This window comes from Pan troglodytes, chromosome 5, assembly GCF_028858775.2.
Source record: "Pan troglodytes isolate AG18354 chromosome 5, NHGRI_mPanTro3-v2.0_pri, whole genome shotgun sequence".
NCBI lineage: Eukaryota > Metazoa > Chordata > Mammalia > Primates > Hominidae > Pan > Pan troglodytes.
The window spans coordinates 32,344,994-32,366,588 of record NC_072403.2 but is presented as its reverse complement, the minus strand read 5'-3'; the positions used below and the strand labels follow the sequence as shown (position 1 = coordinate 32,366,588).

The following is a 21,595-nucleotide window of genomic DNA, read 5'->3' as shown; positions in this document are numbered from 1 at the left end:
TGTATTTTTAGTAGAGACGGGGTTTTGCCATATTGGCCAGGCTGGTCTCAAACTCCTGAGCTCAAGTGATCCTCCCTCCTCAGATCCCAAAGTGCTAGGATTACAGGCTTAAGCCACTGCACCCGGCCCACAATGCACATTTTTAAGCACCTCCAGCATCCAGGCTTAGGATCTGTTATCAAAAAATGTAATTTTCCTGGCTTCCAGAGGCAGTGCTGCTTGACACGTTTTACCTTTTTCAGCAAATTTTTAGTGCAGGTGTTTCTGAGCATCTTCATTCACCCTCAGCTCCTGTTTTGTGCTACACTGTATTTTCCTGTGTATTTGTTTCTCCTGCTGCCAGTGGAGTACATATTCTCTGAGGCCAGACTCTAGATAAACTGTGAATGCTGTCTCTGTAAGAGGTCTATAAAACAAATTGGTTCTTCCTGTGGCCTAGGACCTCAAAACAGACTTTCTGGGATTGCAAGTCAATGATCAAAGTTCCTAAGGCTAAGATGTGACTGGGGCTGATGCAATTTAATTATATTGTAAATGTTTGAATTTAGGCCGTGTAGTATCTGGTTGAGATGGCTGGTCCCTTCTGCATCATGCATTCCCCCTTTCTTCTTGGTGATAAGGCCTAATTTTCTTAGGTACTGCAACGTTCTTTTCCATCTGGTAGATAGCAGAGACCAAGGGACAAAGTTGGAACCAGTGTTTTGTAGGTGACAGCTGTGTGCTTATGCTTCTCCAAGAGATCCTTCAAAGGAGGGGCCAAAAGAGCTGGGAATGTGAGGGTACACTCTCCGTACTTCCTCTTCCTCTTGCCTGCGATGTAGGCTTTTGACCTGGAGGTTCAGCGGCCCTCCTGGGACCATGAGGCAACCTTGACGTTGGAAGCCACATGCAGAGACAGCAGAGAATGAAGTCAGAAGCAGTCTGGGGCATGAATGACACCTCTGAGGTGCCAGATCAGCCCTGGACTGCCACCACCTGAATTGATTTTACATGAAAACAAAACAAAACAAACAACAAAAAAAAAACAAGAAAACCCTTGTTTTGTTTAAGCCAGTGGTATTTCTGGTCTCTGTTATCAGCAGAAGTACAAAATTTTTCCCTCTCCCTTTTTCCTCCCCAGCAGTTTGTCATAAAACTTCTAAAACATAAAGCAAAGGTGAAAGAATTTTCAGTGAATACCAATTACCTACCATGTAAATTGTATTGATAGAGTTAATATTTTACTAAACTTTCTTACTTTATTATAATCCATATCACTATTCATTCCCTATCCATCCATCATCCTTATTTATTTGTTCATTTGCTTCTTTTCTTTCTTTTTTTTTTTTTTTTTTTTTGAGATGGAGTCTCACTGTGTCTCCCAGACTAGAGTGCAGTGGCATGCTGTCGGCTCACTGCAACCTCCGCCTCACAGTTTCTAGCAATTCTCCTACCTCAGCCTCCCGAGTAGCTGGGATCACAGGCACCTGCCACCACACCCAGCTAATTTTTGTATTTTTAGTAGATGGGGTTTTGCCATGTTGGCCAGGCTAGTCTCAAACTCCTGACCTCAGGTGATCTGCCCACGTCGGCCTCCCAAAGTGCTGGGATTTCAGGCGTGAGCTACTGCACCTCATTTACTTATTTTTAAATTCATAGTCTATCAGAAGCTGTGTTGCTTGAAATTATATCAGTAAGAGTGATCACCCACCCTTGCCTGAAGGATCCAAATCACTTTGACACAAAGAAGCAGCTGAGGTGCTAAGCTTCAGATTAGGAGTTTCTGGGCCCAATAATTCATATCTCTCAAGTTTGTAGTTTCCAAAGTATCAGGCCCCTTGCTCCATTTCTCATGCAGTCCTTCACACAGAACTCTGGGAAAGAAATCTTTGGAAAGAAATGGATGTGAAATGGGGCAGAAATGAATTCAGTGATTCAACAAATTTTTATTGAGAACCTACCATCTAGTAGTTCTCAGGCACTGAAGTTCAAAATTAGTGAGTAGAAGTTGCATAATGGAGTGGATAAGAGCACTAATTCTCAAGCTAGGTGGCCTGCGTGACCTTGAGCCAGTTACCTAACATCTCTGTGCCCAGTTTCCCTATCTGTAAAATAAGGACAGTAATAGTACTTGACTTCTTGGATTGCTGTTGTGAGGATGGAATGAGATAATGCATGCAGTTTGCTTACAACAGTGTATCAAAAAAAATGTCACAAGAATGTACACTTAGTGAAAGTGTACTCAGCCCTCCTTCAAGACCTAGGCCCTTGATGCTATCTTCTCTTTGTCTTTTACAAGACCTAGTGCAGTGTCCTGCATGCAATAGGTGTGGAAAAATGCCCAGAAATCCGCCTCCTTTATTTAGTTAGTCTCATCAACAAATGTCCATTTCTCATGGATATCATGCCACCTCTTGTTGCCATTAAGAACTCTCATGAACACACATTTTCTTTATGCTGTATCTAGATATCTGTCAGCACATCCAAGGCACACTGCCTTACTATCTACTGTCTCGAGATTTTTTTTTTTTCTATCTTCATCTGTTCTCATTCACAACTCATTAGCCCTGGAACCCAAAGCCGGTTAACTAATTACTCAAGGTCTCTGTTTATTCATCTGTAGGGCAGAAATGAGATCTGTTCCATAAGTTATTTAAGGAGCAGTTAGCACAGGCCCTGCAAGTAGTAACCCTCAATGAATTTCATTGTCTTCCATTCTGAAAGGCTCAATTCTGATCCCTGCATTGATGAGTCCTAAATCCACTTCCCCTGGAGACAACATCAACAGATGTCTGCTGTGGAGTTGGAGTTTTAGTGGGAAGGTGAAGGGAAAATATCTGAAAAGTTTGACATGAGAAAATGTGTATGTTTAAAATACAAGTGAGGTAGGTGCAGGGAAGATGGGAGGAAGGAGGTGCCATTTACATTGTATTCTATGGGATGATGTCTACTGGGGTTGCACAATATATCCCGTCCTCATCTGGTGGGCCAGATGTTAGGAGATAGGGAGACCAGGAAGGAAGCTACTGTGACACTCTAGGCAAGAAATTATGGTGGCTTGGCGATGGGGGATAGGAGACTTTATTGATTACTAACTTTAATACTAGGAAATACTTACATAGAACCTGCTACCATGCTGGTATTTTGCTTAGAGATTTACATGTATTAATACGACTCATGACAACCCTAAGAGGTAGAAACCTTATTTTGCACATTTAATAGATATAAAATCTGAGGTCCAGAGAGGTTAAATAACTCCCCAAGGCCACATGAGTAGTTTCTTTCTAAGCTGGGCTATGAGTCCAGGCTGTCTCACTCCAGAGTCTGTGATGAAACCACTGAGCTAGACTATTGAAAGGAAGTATAAATAGCAGGGCTTGGCTATCAGTCAGATGTGGTGGGTAAAAGAGAGCATGAGAAGGCTAAAATGACTCTTAGGTGGTGTCACTCATTCAGATAATGATGGGTAGGCAGGGTTGATGGGAATTTAGTTTTGGACACACTCATTGTGAGATGTCTAGTGGGCATTCAGGGAATGCGTGGGGCTGGAGACAGAAATGCAAGTGCCAGTGGGGGTCTGCTTATGGGATAGAGCTTTGAAAACGGATTGGACCCCACAAGAGCATATGTGGTGTGAAAAGAGAGGCCAGGACGAAAGCCTAAGGAATATCAGCAGTTCTGGAACAAGTGGAACAAGAATTCTGAGAAGTATCTCCCTAGGAGTAGGGAAAGACCACGAAGAGGGCCCTGGGGATTGATGAGGCAGACGCCACATAGGCAGGAACACCTACTCAGGCAGGTCTATGAAGAACTCAGTGTTGTCCATAAAGGAAGGACAGAATTGTATAATGACAACGAGGCCCAGTGTCTCACAGCTATAATCCCAGCACTGTGGGAGGCTAAGGCAGGAGGATCGCTTGAGCCCAGGAGATCAAGGCAGCAGTCAGCGATGATCACACCACTGAACTCTAGCCTGTGTGACAGAGCAAGATCCTGTCTCTCTAAAAAGGAAAGCACGGGGGTGGAAGGGGAAAATAGAAATGTATAACGGATTTAATGCTTGCAAAACCATTAGTAACTGATAGAAACAATGCTTATGGGCTGAGAGTAGTGGCTCTTGCCTGTAATGTAGCACTTTAGTAGGCTGAGGCGGGCAGTTCACCTAAGGTCAGGAGTTAGAGACCAGTCAGGCCAACGTGGCGAAACCCCGCTTTACTAAAAGTACAAAAATTAACTGGGCATGGTGGCACAGGCCTGTAATCCCAGCTACTCGGGAGGCTGAGTCAGGGGAATTGCTTGAATCTAGGAGGCAGAAGTTGCAGTGAGCCGACATCATGCCGCTGCACTCCAGCCTGGACAACAGAGCAAGAGTCTGTCTCAAAAAAAAAAAAAAAAAGAAAGAAAGAAAGAAAGAAAACAAACAATGTTTATGGTGTGGTACAGCAGTGGCCATCATGATGGCAGACAGTCCCTGATGGCCATGTATGTGTTCTCTTTCTGAGACTTTGCTTGTATGAAAGTAGAGACCTAGAGAGAGGTTAGCACGTTTGTATTGCCCAGGGAAAGAGGAAGCAGGGCAGTTACAATGGGAGAACATTGAGCTTCTTATATGATGTAGCCGACAGAGTCTGGAGTGGACCCCTTATGATTACTCCTCTTGCAGTTTGCAGCCTGTACTTTCCCTGAGTGTGAGCTGAACCTGTGGCTTGCTGCTAACCAATAAAATATGGTAAAACTGATGGGATGTCCCTTCCATGACTACATTATGTAGTGTAAGACTCTCTCTTGCTAGCTGACCCACTCTAGAGGCTCTGTCTTCCTAGTTGGCTATGAAGAGGAAAGTAGTCATCATGGGGATCCACACAGCAGGGAGCTGAGGAGGCCTGTAGGAGCTGAGAGCAACCTCCAGCTTCAGCCTGCAAGGAGTTGGGGCCCTCAGTCCTACAACTGTAAAGAAATGAACTCTGTTAACAACCTGAGTGATCTGAAAAGAGGACTCGCCCACAGTCGAGACTCTAGATGAGGCTACAGCCTGGCCAACACCTTGACTCTGTGAAGTTCTGAGCAGAGGAGCTCACTAAGTTCTGCCTGGACTTCTGACCCACAGAAACTGAAATGATAAATGTGTGCTGTTTTAAACCACTAAGTTTGTGGTAATTTGTTATGCAGCAATAGATCACTAATGCATTAAAGTGAAACAGGCATGGCAACAAACACGAAGATAAAGAAGATAAAGAGAAAAACTTGTGTTTCCAGCCCTGACCTCTTGCCTGGACTACACATTTATTATTGACCTGCCTACTCTGCATCTCCACAGGGATCTCTAGTAAGCTCCTCAACCTGAACGTATCCAAAACTGACCTTGGATTCTATGCTGGCTCCTCCCCTGGCCTCCAAAACCTGCCTCTCCCTCAGTTTCCTCATCTCAGTAAGTGGCAACTCCATCTGTACCATTTCTTAGGACCAAAACCTTGTGGTCACCCTTGATGCCCTCCTTTTTCACACCCCACCTGTAAGTTTATCAGCAAAGCCTTTTTACTCTGTCTTGAAAATAAATCCAGCATCATAACATTTTCATGGCTCCTCCCTGGTACAAGTCATCTGCATCTTTCCCCTGGATCACTGCAGTAGCTCCCAGCTGGGTCTTCAGGCCTCCATCTACCACCCCTACCCACAGCCCATCTCAGTCTAGCATGTGAAGTAACTTCTTAAAATGTAAGTAAATCCAGTCCTTTTTCTGCTCTAACCTTCCTGTGGCTCCCCTCTCAGAGGTAAAGCCCAGGTCAGCATGATGACTTTCAAGGCCATATATGATCTGGCCCTCAACCCCCTCTGGCCTTGTCACCTCCTAATCTCCTGATCACCCTGTGTGCTCTGCCCACCCCAGCCTCATTGCTGTTCTTCACACAAACCACAGTGCTTCTGCCTCTGTGCTCTGGCACTGCTGTTCTCTCAACTTAGAATGCTTTTCTCCCAGGTATTCTGTGCCTCACTCCCATTGCTCATTACCACTCTTTTAGAAATTGTGATTTCCTATATTCCTTCCCCTGATTTATTTATCTCCTGAGCAGTTATCATCATCCAACACACCATATCTGTTACTACTTATTTTGTTTTCTGTCTTCTACAACGATAAGGAATGGGACTTTACACTTTGTGCACTTCTCTGCCCCCAGTACCAAGAACACTGATTGGCATGTAGTTAGTACTCATTGATTTTTGTTGAATGAATGAATGAACTGAACACAGAAGTCCTAAGGGAAACTGGAGAGTGAGAGTCCAGGGTGTGGATGGAGAATTAGCCTGACACAGGGGAAAGGATACCTGCTTCTTAAATCAGAGAAAATAGATGAGGAGGGGCAGGAGCAGGTCAGGGTAGCAGCAGGAAGTTTGGAATCTCCTCCTTCTATTTTCTTTCTGAGATTGAGGGATCCCTAATGAATGTCATTAGTGTCCTTCCAAAAGAGACCCTACAGATCTATCTTTATCCTTTGGCATGTGAACAAGTCTATGGGCCCTCACCACACACCATTATGCTGGGGTGTTGATCTTAGATTTCCCAGCCTGCAGAATTGCAAGAAATAAATTTCTGTTGTTTACAAACCATTCAGTCTTGGTGATATTTTTGTTATAGCTGCCCACATAGACTAAGACATACACATTAACACAAACAACCTTGTTTTCCAACTTTACAAATCAGGTATTGAAAAAATCACTCCTGATTCTTTCAATATTGTGTCTATTTGTAACTGCAGTAATAAAATTTTTGATTACTTAGATTTTTTCAGTCCAACTGGATTACTGAATTGTCTAAAACCTAAAATACTACCATTCAAGTTAGAATTTTAGATGCCTCATTTTATTAGTCGGGGTTCTCCAGAGAGACAAAATCAATATGATATAGATATAGATATAGACATAGATATAGATGCACATACAGATATAGATGTAGATACAGATCTATGAGCAGGCATTTATTAAGGAGATTGGCTCATGTGATTATGGAGGCTAAGAAGTCGCACAACAGCTCCTCTGTAGGCTGGAGACCCTGGGATGCTGGTAGCATGGCTCAGTTTAAGTCTGAAAGCCTCAGAACCAGGGAAGCTGATTGTGTAACTCTCAGTCCAAAGCCAAAGGCCTGAGAACCCAGGGCCTCCTGGTAAAGTCCTGAAGTTCAAAGGCCGGAGAGCCAGGAGTTCTGATGTCCAAGGGCAGAAGAAGAAGAGTGTCTCAGCTCCAGAGGAGAGAAGAATTTGCCTTTCCTCTGCCTTTTTGTTGTATTGGGCACCCAGCCAACAGAAGGAGAGAATTTCCCACTGACTCACTTGCCAATCTCTTCTGGAAACACACTCACAGACACACCCAGAAATAATGTTGTACCAGCTGTCTAGGTATTCCTTAATCCAGTCAAGTTGACATCTAAAATTAACCAGCACATGGATTAACTTCCAGGATCCACTATTCTAGTTTCAAAATGTGGTTTTGGAATTCCTAGAGAGAACTCTGATGTACTCTTAAGGAGTCCCCAGTGTTAATACTATTTTCACAATAATAATAATGAAACATTAATCGTTTTTCATCTCATTCTGTCAGTAGTGTGCAGTAAAGTTTTTTTGATATACCAATAGGTTTAATACAAAGGCAGATATGAGAATACAAATATCTCTTATTAAGCCAGACATGAGATCTGGAAAAAGTTAACCAGTGTCACACTTTTTGTTTTTTTATTTGGACACAATAGATTGCTTTTTCACAAAACATCCTATCTACATTAACCTATAACTGATTTATTAATGCTATTTTAACATAAATTAAAAGATAACATTTTAAATTTTTGTTTCAATGTCAAATGTCATAAATATTAACCCAAATAAACAAAAGCTCTTTAAAGTCCTCAATAATTTCTAAGTGTCTAAAAACATAATTAGATCAGGAAGTTTGAAGCCACTGGTGTCTCCATTGAACCTGAATGCTGACGTAGACCTGGTCCAGTACTGCCCTGCTCGACCAGGACCTCAAACCTCAACCACACTCAGGGACTAAGTACTGACCCCTTGTTTATTGCAGGGACATCTGAGCCAAACCACATCCACATGAGTCCATGTTCTTCATTCATCTTCATCCCAGGTCCAGGCCTGTGGGTGTGTGCTGTGGAAATCCTGGGGTTTGGTGGAAATGAGCCATCATCTCCCAGGACCCCTTAGCTCTTATGGTGGGACTTAGCCATCCTTACAACCTTGGTCCCTCCCAGCTCTCTGGTTCCACTTCCTCTATCTCTGATCTGCATATCTGGTTCCCTCTCCCTTCTGGTGGTCCTGTGGATTCCTCTCTCCTCTCTCATCCTGGTGAACCCTGTAGGCCTCATTCCAAGTCCACAGCATCTGGTGCCAACTGGCATATTGGGCTTAATGTGGTTATCCTGATTTTAAACAGTAGGTTCGCTGCCCAACAGCTTCTCTCACTTTCTTTTTGACTGGGAGCTATGAAACAACTAGTTCCCTATGCCTGGATCCCATCCCGTAATTACAAGCAAAGGAACTACTAAAGCCACAGCCTAGTGAGGAGGAGAAAACTGGGGCAGAGGGCTGGAGTGGGTGTGAAAAAGGCAGCTGGAAGATGTTCTCTTACGTGACCAGAGGGGAGGAGGGCGTGTCTTTCATTAGCGGGGTTGTGCGGTGGCTGCTGAGATGGCCAGGGCTTATCTGCATGGCTGTGAGTCCAAGGAATTGATTCTATAGGCTCTGGTGGGTCCCCACTCTGTGAAGTGTCAGGCCCTCTTCAGGCACCATGACCCCATTGGCTCCTGTGAGTGCAGGGCAGATGAAGATGGGGCTGTCATCAGACCCTAACCTGAAGAAGGGCCTCACAGGCACAGTAAAGGCTGAACGGGGACATGTGTAGATGTGTGATCTGTCCCTCATGTTGTAGAAGGAGACATCTCCAGCTTCATAGTCCAGGAAGACACCCACCCGGCAAAGGGACTCCTTCAAAGGGAGAATCCTCTCAGGGGAGGACAGGGCCCGGTATTGGTTTCCAAACATCTCCAGGGTCCAGAAGCCATTCTGAGGAATCAGCAGGACCTCCCCTTTCCTCTCAACACTGTGTCGGCAGACCCCCACAGTCCACACCATCACGTTTTCCACCTCCACCTCCCAGTAATGTTTCCCTGAGGCGAAGCTCTCCCATCCCAGGACACAAGGCTGACTGTCGAATCTCTCTGGGTTGTCAGGCACTCTCTGCCTGTAGGGGCCCCGCCTCACACTTCTCCGGTCCTCTGACAGGAAGAGCTCGGGATGAGCGGTGTCTGGATCCAGGACCACATCAGCTGCAGAGGAAGTCTCAGGTTTATGCCTGGGGTCTCAGGAACCTGGGGATTGTGTGGTTCCTGGTCCCCAGAGAAGTCTCAGAAAGCTGAAGGGGGTTCCCCATGTAGTGGCTGTTTCCATGAAGGTCCCCTGATCCCAGGCAGCTCATACCCTGAGAATTACGGAAGCTGCACTTCTATCTCTCCAGAGACAGAAGCAGTGCCCCCAGGTTGAGAAGAATCGTGGCTCTATGAAATCCAGAGAGTTTAGGAAATGAGCCAAAATTAATGGTTCCCACTTTTTCTCAGCATTCTAAGATCTGATCCCTTTTCTATTCAAGACATATGATCTCTGGGACTTTCTTTAGTTAGAAACTTTCCAACTTGGCTTAAACCATCACAGAAGCTTTATCTCCTATTGTTCCTCCACATACCTCTCAATGGATCAGTTAAGTGAGTCTATCATTACACACTGTCCTAGGTGGTGAAGGACCGCTTCGTTGGTCCTATAGGTTGTTTTAATAGGTGACAACTGTTTTAAGTGGCTGACAAGGGCACACTTCAAAGGATAAAGAAGGAGAATAAATGTGTGCAAAAGAAAACCTGGTGCCTGAGGGGTGTGTGGGCAAAGTTAGGGAAGAAATACTTCAATCCAGTTTTGCTTTAACAATATGAGTCTGACATCTACCAGGATTACTTCTCCCATACAGGAAATGCCCCAGGAGCTGAGCATTCTGCAAACCTCTACCTTCTGCATGTATTCTTACTTATTCAGTCTACTTTTCTATTGCATTAAAATGATTTTCTCTTTTCCACAAGTTGATATGTCTGATTGTGACAAGTTGTGATTGTGTCCCAAAATGACAGTGGCAATTTTGAAACTCACCAAAGAGGAAAGGTCCATGGGCCCTGGTATCTGGTAAAGTTTGGATTCTTTGGTGCTGACAGGCAGAGGTGCCGAATGACAAGATGAGAACTCACTGAAAGTGGGCGACTGGTTTCTCTGTGCTCTCCCACTCACCCTCCCACTCACCCAAACCCCTTCCCCTGGCAGACTACACGCAGAATATCAGTGCTCTCTTAGAGGCAGAAAGGTATTTCTGGCCACCTATTTGTACACCATTGCATCAGGCTTACTGGGGACCCTTATGGCCTCTTCCTCACATAGGTCTTCAACTGTGCACAGTCTATACCATTCCCAGGATATAAATTGCTAAGACAGCATTATTTTCTTTCAAATTGATCCAGAATCAAAGAGCAATGACTTCTGAAATGTAACTCTTAGGAGGCTACTATGCATGGGAAACCTTTGATAATCATGCATTAAATTATTCCAAAAGAGAAAGGGTCCTGGGGACGTAAACTGCAGGGTTCATTAAGAGCTGCTGGGGTTCCCTGACAGAAGAGCCATGATGCATCATTGCTGGGACACTGTTGATGAACTGACCCCAGTTCCCTATGGTCCCCGTCTAGCCCTGGGCCCCTTGCTCATCTCCTCTAAGGAGTCCTGTTAGCTGGCTAGTGGGGAGAAAGCTGAGATCTGAGAGAACATCAGAGGCACTCACCAGCATGTAAGAATGTTCTTCTCCATCCTGCAAGGGACAGACAGAGGTGAAGGTCATGAGACACTGCTAAGTAAGCAGAACACAAATTGTACACGGAGTAGTTCAGGAAAGGCTAAACTTACGCAATTCTTCTTGAAGTTGCTCTGAAAACAAAATACAGAAACAAAATCATGTCTTCAACAGAAGAACTAAGAGAAATTGAGCTTGTATTAAACAACGTAGGAACCGTCCTTTCTATGAACACCAACATCACCCTTCCTTTATGCCTAGGGAACAGTCAGAAACCAGCAATGATGTACGATCAGATGGCTGGGTAGTATCAGTACATTGTTAGACTTTTGTCTGAACTTTCGTTCAGCCATGTAGTGCTGCATATAGCCAGGTGAATGAATGCAATGTGTGCAGCATGGAAGAAAGAAAGCTCTGAATGATTACTTCTTACGACATGAGAGTTCCAAGCCCTTGTGGCTGCTGCTGTGCATTTCCTCTCTCTCTTCCCTAAGCCGGTACCTGTGAGAGCTGTGGCCTTTCTATGACAGTCAATTGTCCTCCTACTCATTTAATTTTTCTTTTTGAATTTCTTTCTATTTTTCCACACTTTCTTTACAAATTCCTTACGTGCAATTTCTTTTTCCTCTTGTTCAACTTTCTTTTCCCCTGACAGAATCTTTTTTTCCCTTTGAAGTTTCTTGATGCAACAGATGCTGACAGCCATGAAGATGATGAAAACAGCCAGGATGACAGTCATGGACACCATCCAGGGAGATGCGGTCAGGATGACAGCTAGGGCCACCATCCAGGGAGATGCGCTGGGCATAAAGGATTCTGAAAAGGCAGCCAGAAAAGTCCATTTAGTTTGAAATAGAACATCCGGATGAGAGTGCCCCTAAGAGCACATCTGAAGAGCTCCTCAGCCACCTGTTCTGTTGGCTTCTCCCTCAGAAACCTCAGATGGAGAAAGCGATGCTGGCTCAACACTGGCTGACTGCCAGGGCCGGGACCAGAAGGGGGCAAAGCAGAAACATCTGGAGTCACCATGGAAAGGACCAGAGTGCATAAAACTAACCAGCCATGCTGAGTCAGCACAGCCATCACCCTGCCTCAAACCACCATCACTCACGCCTGGAATACTAGAGTGCCCTCCTTCTTGTTCTGCCCTATTCTGTAATCTACTCTCAGCAGAGCAGCCCAAGTGAGATCATGTTAATTATTTGCTCAAAACCTTCCAATGCTTCCCACTCACTCACTCTAAAAGCCAAAGCCTGTTTGTGGCCTGTGCTGCCATATATAACGTAGTTGCATCACTCTGTGAATTCATCTCCCCCTACTTCCTGAACTCACTCCATTTCAGCCACACCAGCATCACCTCCTGGGAGTCCTGGAAACTGCCAGACACGCTCCTTCCTCAGGCCTTTTGCATATGCTCTTCCTGTACCTTGGCTGCTCAGTCCTTAAGCATCTGATGGTTCCTTGTCTTGATTGCTCAATTTCCATCTTTACAGTGAAGTCTTCCCTGACCACCTTGTTAATAATTCTGATGCCTCACACCCCTGGAACTCTCTATTTTCTCTTTGCTTAATTTTTCCTACATGCTCGTCACCATGTGATAGAATATATAGATTATTATTTAATCACTTGTTTCAATTATTTCATATATTGCTGTCTCTCTCGCGTGCTCCCTTTTTTTCTTTTTCTTTTTTAAGACAGAGTCTCACTCTGTTGCCCATGCTGGAGTGCAGTGGCACGATCTTGACTCAAGCTCTGCCGCCTGGGTTCAAGCAATTCTCCTGCCTCAGCCTCCCAAGCAGCGGGGATTACAGGCGCCTGTTACCGCACTCGGCTAATTTTTGTAGTTTTGGTAGAGATGGTGTTTCACCATCTTGGCCAGGCTGGTCCTGAACTCCCGAACTCATGATCCAACCACCTTGGCCTCCCAAAGTGCTGGGATTGCAGGTGTGAGCCACCGTGCCCGGCCGCTGTCTCTCTCTAGAATATGAACTCCTTGAGGAGAGAAATTTTGATATATTTTGTTCAATTATTGGCCCTTGGTTTCCGGTACAGTCTTACACATAAGAAATGCTTGTTGAACATTTGTTGAATACATTTATGAATGTCTGTTGATAGGGAATTTCCCCAGCTCTGTCCTTTGGGAAGTGCCATAGACAGGAAGGGATGGCTGCAACATACAGGAATGCCAAGCATAGACAGTCACCCACCCACACTACTCTCCAGGTTTGATGGTTGTCCTTAATATTTTACAACTGTTGCAGCATAAAGACCTAATCAAGAAAAAAAAGACCAGGTTTACCCTCAGAGAAGAGGCTCCTACTCTTGTGTTTTGGGACTCTTTGAATCTCCCTTTGTGAAGAGGGGAGACGTCTCAACTCAGCTGCAGCCTCCAGCTCCTCAGGGCCCAGGACCATTCCACCCACACTGCTGCCCCCATTCCCGCTCTGGGCTCCATCTGGGTGCTGAGGATCCTGCATACACTCGATAGGTCTCAGAGGGCAGAGAACTAACCTGGAATAAAAATGACAGTTTCCTTCTCCTGGCCGAGCAGGGTGTTGTTGACAGAGCAGGACACATTCCTCACATACTTGTCTCTGATGATCACAGCTGTGGTGACCATGAAGAGGCCGTCAGCATCAGCGATGGAAACCTCCTTCAGGGTGGGCACAACCTCACCGTAGGGGTCCCTCCACACTGTGAGGGGCTCTGGGTACCACCCTCCAGATATGCACTCCAGCCAGATGCTCCCATCCTCTTGGGCCTTGATTTCAATGAGGGGCTTAGACCCAAGGCCTGGAAAGGGAGACCAGGGCTCAGCCAAAAGGCAGTGGTGTCTTAGCCCCTACTGCACCTTGAAGGATGGTTGCTAGAAAGACCCTTGGTTTTGGAGAACATCAGGAAACCAATATGCAAAATAAATTGTGAGATCTCAAACAGAAAGGATCACATTGCACACTTTTCTTTATGCTCCACCTGAAGGCCCCATCACAGCACCAAGCATCTATCTGTCTGATATAAATGCTTGCTGTGCAATTTATTCTGGCAAAGACTAATTTTCTCACTTCCAGGAGGGTGTGTCCAAATTCTCAACAGGCAGGTTGAGAATTTCACTTTCTGCTCCTGGGATGACTTCTCTGCAGACCTCAATTTCCTGAAGCTCTAAAATAATACACTAATGACAGAAACCTATCAGGTTGGCAGAAGCTTTTTTTCCTTTCTTTTTTTTTTTTTTTTTTTGTAGAGATGGGGTTTTGCCATGTTGCCCAGGCTGGTCTCAAACTCCTGAGCTAAGGCAATTCACCTGTCTTGACCTCCCAAAGTGCTGGGATTACAGGCATGGGCCACTATGCTCAGCCTTGACTAAATCTTAAGAAACTTTTTGAACCAAAGTCACTGACACTTCTGCCTAGTTCAGGGCCTCACATCACCATGGCTATCTACCTCCATAGGAGGTGATGGTTTTTAGGAGAATAGACAGAGCTCGCTGGCAAAGCCAACTCTTATTCTAATTCACAGTTGTTTACCTCCCAGAGGTTCCATCCAATAGAGAATTTTCTTACAGTCCTTTAAGAACATCAATGTATTAGAAATATCTGGATGCCCCTGGGATCCTTAAGATAACCATATCGCCTCCTCAATGTCAGAGATCATCACCAAAAATCCTAATAATTCAGGCTCATCCTAAATATATTCTATCTTTACTAGAAGCTTCAATGAAAGAGAATACCCAGAGTGAGAGAGCTGCAAAAGCATGGTCCTGGGAGACCCTTCAGCCATGCGTGATCATCCAAACTTCTCCTGAATAATTCCTTTGTAAAGTCTCCCAACAAATTATGTTAAAGAAAGAAAATTAAAGCAATCACTTAAGCCTAGTGCTTTCTGCTCTGTTTAATTTTTGTCAGGAGAAAAAAGCTAGTTGTGCATTTGAAGGCTCACACAGAAATCCTGAATTGGAAAAGAAATTAAAATACCTCAGCAAATTGGAAAACAAAGTCCTACAAAACATTCCATGGGTTCAATACAGGTAAGCATGACACAATAGATTTAAGGGAAAAATCAGCCACCAACCAATCCAAAAAACAGAGTACAATAAGCAAGTAAACAAAAAGTCCTACAGCAACCCAATTCAGACTAGGGAAGGCCAGGACAGGGTTGGTTTTACAGAGAAAGAGTAGTGGGTCCCTGCCACATAGAACCATTCATTACTGGGCAACACTGCAGTGCTGCTGTGAACACAGTCATGACAATGGGTCAAGAAGCCCTCCATCCACGATATTCTGTTTTAATCAGATGTAAGGTTGCCTTTGTGAGTAGCAAAGATAGGGTCTCCTACCTGTTATGATTTGGGGCCCCCTGGGAAGAACCCAATTTCCTAGTCCTTGCCTCCACTGGTCTGATGGACTGAAATGTCACCATGAATTATTCTGCAACTTAAAGGCTTTTTTGAGTCCTGAAATATACCTTTTAAAGCAAAATACACTAACCGCAACACTGAGGTAATCACTTAGTGTCACTTTTAACAAACTCTTAGAAATCCCAGTTTAAGTGCATTTCTATGCTGAAGCCTTACCAATTTCTTCCCAACTAAATTCTTAGTCTTTCTCTGTGGAGTTAGCAGGAATTATAGATAATTTTGTTTCTGTATTTAGTTGTGCTTTAATAAAAATCATCTATTTATATAAAAGTCACTCTCTCTGCAATCAGTATTTCAGGAAAGAAGAAAATGTCAAGATTAATATTTATCGAAAAATAAGATTTCATGTCATAGTTCTCTGGGCAGTTCTTATTGATTCTGATTGCCCCGGGACAATTTTTGACAGTGTCTCCTTTCACTCTCAGACGTGCACAGTTCAGTGCCAAGGCAGGCATAAGACTTTCTTTTCCGGGATTAACTATTTTCCCCTGCTCATGGCCTCAGCTGAGGAATGCGTGTGCTTCTGAAGAAGTGAAGCCCAGGCTGGGCGTGGTGGCGCACGCCTGTAATCCTAGCACTTTGGGAGACTGAGGCGGGTGGATCACAAGGTCAGGAGTTTGAGACCAGCCTGGCCAACATGGTGAAACCCCGTCTCTACTAAAAAAATGCAAAAATTAGCCGGGCATGGTGGTGTATGCCTGTAATCTCAGCTACTCAGGAGGCTGAGGCAGGAGAATAGCTTGAACCCAGGAGGCAGAGGTTGCAGTGAGCCGAGATCGCACCACTGCACTCCAGCCTGGGCAACATAGCAAGACTCTGTCTTGAAAAAAAAAAAAAAAAAAGAAGTGAAACCTATAGCTCAGCAGGGCAAACCCACTCATGTGGCCTTTGTGCAAGAGGAAGCCACTTTCTCTGTGGAAAGGGGACGCCAGATAGAAATCTGTTGGTCTGCAATGGGCCTGAGGTTAAGGGAGAAACTTCCCCCAAAAGTCACACTGTGCAAAAGTAATAAAGCAAAATGAAGTGATGCACCTGCCACCACGAGGCGTAGGATGGCCTCATCGTAGGACCTGCCTTCTTGGAAGTAACAGCAGTAGATGCCATTCTCCTGGGCTGTGACGTTATGTATGACCAGGGCCACGCTGCCCCTGTTGATGTCGTTGCTCACAAAGGTGATTCTTCCCCGGTACTCCTCCATCTGCTCCTCTGTTCTCTCTCTCCCACCCTTATACACAAACACTGCGGGGGAGAACTGAGACCGGAACCACCGCACCTCCATGTCCTCAGCATTTTTCTCGGGTGACAGATGGCAGCGTAATGTAGTGTTTTCTCCCACCATGGCCAGGATGGGATTAGTTGGCCCCACGACAGTAAACTGGGCTGTTCAACAAAGGGGCAGAATCAGACAAGGATGTCAGTTATCACATCTCTAAGGCAAAAAAACAAAAAACAAAAAACAAAAACAAACAAACAAACAAAACTCCAGAGATGAAAGGAAGCAGATATTCCAAGGCCACAGGGGTTCTTGGGCTGAGAACCCTTCTGGGGACCAGTAGCTGTGGCTGGTCGGCAGCACCAACCCCTGGGAGCAGTAACTATTGAGGCTGCTCCTGCTTCATGAAGGAAACATTGGGGAGCCCGCCCTGGGCACCCTGTGCCCCTGAGATTTTCCTCCATTTTGCAATCTAGCACTGTGCCTGAGTGTTGTAAACTTGAACTGTCCGTTAGGGTATCTATCCACTAGCTATTTAACAGTTCCAATCAAAATGAACTCTAAGTGTAAAACACACACAGATTGTAAAGATTTAAAACTTCAAAATGTCAAATATCTCATTGGTAATAGTTCTATTAACTAAGCATTTAAATATTGATATGTGGTTATTTATATGAAACAAAATACATTATTAAAATTTATTTCAAGTATGTTTTTACCTTTTAAAATAAAAAGTAGAATAGGCACAGGGTCCTGCGCCTGTAATTGCAGATATTTGGGAGGCCAAAGTGGGAGGATCCTTAACAGCTAGGAGTTTGAGACCAGCCTGGGCAAAATAGTGAGACCCTGTCTCTACAAAAAATAAAACTTAGTCGAGTGTGGTGGCCCTTGCTTGTACTCTCAGCTACTTGGGAGGCTGAGATGGGAGGATCCCTTGAGCCCAGGAGTTTCAGGTTACAGTGAGTTATGATCTCATTCTCCATCTGCTTCATTCCGGCCTGGCAACAGAGCAATATACTCTCTCTTAAATAAATAAACAAATAAATAAAAAGTTAAAAAAATCTTTTTGAAGATTTGCACTTGTATATGCACTTGACCTTTGTGCCTCACTGTGTTTCTTTTGGACAGTGCTGGTATAAATTCAGTGAACATGTTCAGAATGAAAGGGTAACTCAACAACCCCACAGTCCTTCCTTCTTTCCCTTTGCAGACTACAGGGTTGATGTTCCTTTCTGAGAGGTGACAGCAGCAAGTGACACACATCCCTACCTGAGACCAGTGCACACAGGCTGAGAAGGAGGAGGAGCAGGAGGAGGAGGAGGGAGGCTGGCAGGGAGAAGTGCAGAGCAGCAGCTGGTTCCATGAGCACCCAGGGCAGGCAGGGACCAGAGGCCTAGGGTTACAGAGGAGGAGAATCAGCCTAGGAGTCTTGGCACCTCAGTGCTGGTCGGGCCCAACCTCTCCTGTCACTCAAGTAGGTCTCATCAGTGCCCCAACTTCAGAGAGTCGCTTGCATCTCAAGGCTCAGGTATCTCCGAAAGACGGATTCCGTAAACATTCTATAAGTAAGCCATCAATGCAGAGATCAAGGGGGCCGTTTTCCTCCTTCCTCTGCTCACTTCTCGGGCCACAGTCCGGTTTCTTCAGTTGTCCCTGGATTCTTTCACACTCTCGTCCCTCCACTTCCCCCTCCCCGAGACCCAGGTCGGGACACTCGAGGTAAAGCCAGGCGAGGCTGCGCCTCCCCACCAGTAGGCTTCCTGTCTCCCAGGACCCCCTCTCCTCTCCAGAGCAGATCCCGCTCCCCGCACCTACCGCCCCCAGCTACCGCCCCCACCCCGGAGCTGTAGCGCCTCCTCTCCCTTTCCTACCTTCTAGAACTAACCTCTGTTTTCTTTTCCCCTCTGATCCTCACATGACGATTTTCCGATACAACTCACCCATGGGCACAGTCACCACCAGACAACAAAGCATCCCAAAGAGAAGAGAAAAGCTGTGTTCACCTCCTATTAATCGCGATGTTTGGAGTTGCGGACTCGGTATCTGGGACCTGTTCTCTGGGTGTCCAAAAAGTCCCAAGATTTCCACTGAGCAGTTTCGAGCCCAGGATTGCCCGAGTGAGGCTGAACCAGCCAATGGTGTCTCGAGCCTTATTTCTCAGCAGTTACTAGGTAGAATACACACACAAAAACCCCCCAAAAATCTCAAGCAGCAAATAACCTTTTGGGATTATTAGGTATTTCTATTTCCTTTTTCTGTCTTTGGAAGCAAGACTTTTTTCCTTTATTTTCCTTCCTTCCTTCCTTCCTTCCTTCCTTCCTTCCTTCCTTGCTTCCTTCTTTCCTTTCTCTTTCTCTCGTTCTCTTTCTTTTCTTTCTTTCTTTCATATGTCTCTCTCTCACTTTATTCTTTCTTTCTCTCTCACTTTCTTCTTTTTTCTTTCTTTCTTTTTTCTTCCTTCCTTCCTCTCTCTTCCTTTCTCTCTCTTTCTCTTCCTTCTCTTCGCCTTCCTTTCTTTCTCTTTCTTTCTCTCTCTCTTTCTTTCTTTCTTTCTTTCCTTCTTTCTTTCTTTCCTTCTTTCTTTCCTTCCGTTCTTTTACAAAGCCTTGAGATCCCCAAGGTGTCAGTGGCTTTGCTGGTGTCGACGAGGAGAGGGCTCTCTATGTAGAGTGATTTTGCCTGGGAGGAAACATGAGGAGGAAAACATAAGCCGCCGTCTTTCCAAAGCCAGAGGACTCTTGTTCATGTTGCTGGCTTTGGAGGTTGGGCCTGGTGCGCGGGAGGCCTTGGGGGAAGCAGGCATGGCTGGAGTGGGAGGGATAGCAAAGGAAAGGAGACAGCAGTTGCAGTGGCTGTTATGAAGGTCTTGTTGTTCACTCCAAAGCTATTGCATAAGACGTGCTGAGAATACTGAGTGAGGATTAAAAACCCTTTCCCATGGGGAGGTGGTATTCTGGTGGAGGCAGAAGATGGAAGTGAGCAAAGACTTTCAGTTGACCTTGACCTTCTGCCAGTAGGTGATGGGGTTAAGTCCAAGGACCACACACACACACCAGCACACATACCCTCCTCCCCATAAACATAATCCCTCCCCCACAGAATCCAATCTTGTCATTGTATAGATATCTTCCAGAATAATCTTCCCAAGGCCCAGTTGTCAATAATCCCCTCAAATGTCTAAATACTTAGTCTGGAACTGGTGCAGTGGCTCACACCTGTAATCCCAGCACTTTGGGAGGAGGAGGCAGGCAGAACACTTGAAGTCAGGAGTTCAAAACAAGCATGGCCAACATGATGAAACCCCGTCTTTACCAAAAAAAAAAAAAAAAAAAAAAAAAAAAAATTAGCTGGGTGTGGTGGCACATGCCTGTAATCCCAGCTACTCAGGAGGCTGAGGCAGGAGAATGGCTTGAACCTGGGAGGTGGAGGTTAGGGTGAGCTGAGATCATGCCACTGCACTCCAGCCTGGGTGACAAAGTGAGACCCTGCCTCAAAATAAATAAATAAATAATAATAAAATGTACATAAATAAATGCTTAGTCTAGAGGCCTCCAATTCCCTTCTGATTCAATTCAAAACTTTGCAGTTAATACGCTAGCAATGGCTCCACAGTGGACTTGCATCACAACGTTGCACTCCCTGTGGCCAGCGCTCCCTTTCCCATGCCATGCCTTTCACTTGAATTGCTTGCTCCATCTCTGCCCCTTGAAATCCTGCCCAGCCTTCGTGCCTACTTCCTCCAAGAACAACTCTGAATGTTCCTGCCTGAAGTGTTCTCAGCCTCTTCTGACACCCATATCTTTTGCTGTTCCCATGTCCTGTCTTCTATTATTGTTATCCAGGTATCAACTGTGTCTTTGCTGTGACTGGAGTACCTGTTCCTCTGGACAGACTTCTGCAGGATGTGATTCTTCTCTCCTTACAAGGCCCAACTCTAAGCTCTGCTCTCAGCTGTTGTTCAATGCATGAGTGACATGCTCAGGGTAAGGTCATTCCCACCACAGCATGGCCCAGTTCCTGGAATCATTCGGCACCAGAGTTCGAGAGAGAGGTGGCAGCAGGATTAAGCCACTCTAGGTCAGAAGATCAAGGACCAGGAAGGATGAACCAGTAGGTCCCTTCTGCAGAGAAAGCTCTTTGATGAGAATAAGATAAAGAAAGGCCTAAGAACTGTTTTTACTATTGAATTGACACTTGAACTCTCCCATTCTAGTACAGCAGCCTCACTCATCACCTGATGTTTCTGGATTATAATTAAAATTGGATTCTGGGTTAAGTGGCTAATGAGGGTAAATACGTCAGTATTAGAATATTCCAACCAGGACTGGGCAGCTGTTGGGAAAGGACAGAAGAGAAGGATGCAAGGGTCTAAGAGCATGGCCACCCAGGATGAGACCCGGCTTCATATTTTTATTTGAAGAAATAAGGCCCAGGGCTTTGAAGCAGCTTGTGCAAGAAGCATCCAGCTAAGCCAGGCCTCAACCTCTGCCAAAGTTGATCTGAGCAGGAGGAAAACATGTGTGTTCTGAGAAGGAAGAGGATCAGTTGGCCATGGGGTAGCTTAGCAAGAAACCAGGTTCTACTGGGGTGTGCCAGGTTAGATAGTAATGACCTAACCCAATCATACTGTGTCCTGGGATGGAAAAAGAGACAGGAAGGGTCACTTCAGAAAGATTCTTTATGGACATGGTGTACCTGCCAATCCTGGAAGAACCAGGACCCAGAGTGAGCAATGATTCACTGTTGCTGTGCAATAAACTCCAATCTTTGAAAGTAATATGGGTGTGTCATCTCCAGCTATGGAGTACTCCGAGGGGATCCGCAGGCATCTTGGCACACAGAAAATCCATTTCTACTTTGTCGTGTTCAAATTCTAGTTTCCTGACTCACAGAATCAATGAGCATATTATAATGCTTATGTAAGCTTCCAAATTTTATGACTGTTGCAATATTAACTAGTACATTTACCTTGTCTCAACACAACAAATTTTTTCAAAGAGAAGAAGTGATATTGGGCTTCTAAAAGAAACAAACATGATAAAATTGCCTAAGCTCTCCATTTGGAGCCTTCTCTCTGCTCGTCTGCTTTGGTCTTCTCTGCAGTCCACCAT

The 21,595-nt window shown here is 45.1% G+C and overlaps 1 protein-coding gene across 9 annotated transcripts; it reads right to left on the bottom strand.

The window, feature by feature from the left end:
• Positions 1-6,816: 6,816 nt before the first annotated feature.
• Positions 6,817-18,621, bottom strand: BTN2A2 (butyrophilin subfamily 2 member A2). Of its 9 annotated transcripts, none has more exons than XM_063812208.1 (8): positions 18,370-18,609; positions 17,754-17,877; positions 16,304-16,651; positions 13,369-13,650; positions 11,467-11,673; positions 10,971-10,991; positions 10,849-10,875; positions 6,817-7,398 (listed from the first exon to the last, which is right to left on the bottom strand). In XM_063812208.1, exons 2-8 carry the CDS (start codon positions 17,845-17,847, stop codon positions 7,367-7,369), a joined length of 1,011 nt encoding a protein of 336 aa, XP_063668278.1. In that variant the 5' UTR covers positions 17,848-17,877; positions 18,370-18,609; the 3' UTR covers positions 6,817-7,366. The 9 variants fall into 9 exon arrangements, with proteins under 9 accessions (XP_063668278.1, XP_063668277.1, XP_009448939.2 ...); XM_063812207.1 differs by lacking the exons at positions 6,817-7,398; positions 10,971-10,991 and adding exons at positions 7,687-9,532; positions 10,170-10,263 and having other exon boundaries at positions 11,445-11,673; positions 18,488-18,621; XM_009450664.5 differs by lacking the exon at positions 6,817-7,398 and adding an exon at positions 7,687-9,304 and having other exon boundaries at positions 18,488-18,620.
• Positions 18,622-21,595: the final 2,974 nt, after the last annotated feature.

Excerpts from the sequence above, each read along its gene's own strand:
- BTN2A2 (XM_009450664.5), bottom strand. The coding sequence starts at position 17,847 with ATGGAACCAGCTGCTGCTCTGCACTTCTCCCTGCCAGCCTCCCTCCTC. Across the intron at positions 10,992-11,466 it reads AGAGGAAAAAGAAATTGCAC|AGCAACTTCAAGAAGAATTG; the intron begins GTAAGGAATTTG and ends TTTTGTTTTCAG. Across the intron at positions 10,876-10,970 it reads GCAACTTCAAGAAGAATTGC|GATGGAGAAGAACATTCTTA; the intron begins GTAAGTTTAGCC and ends TGTCCCTTGCAG.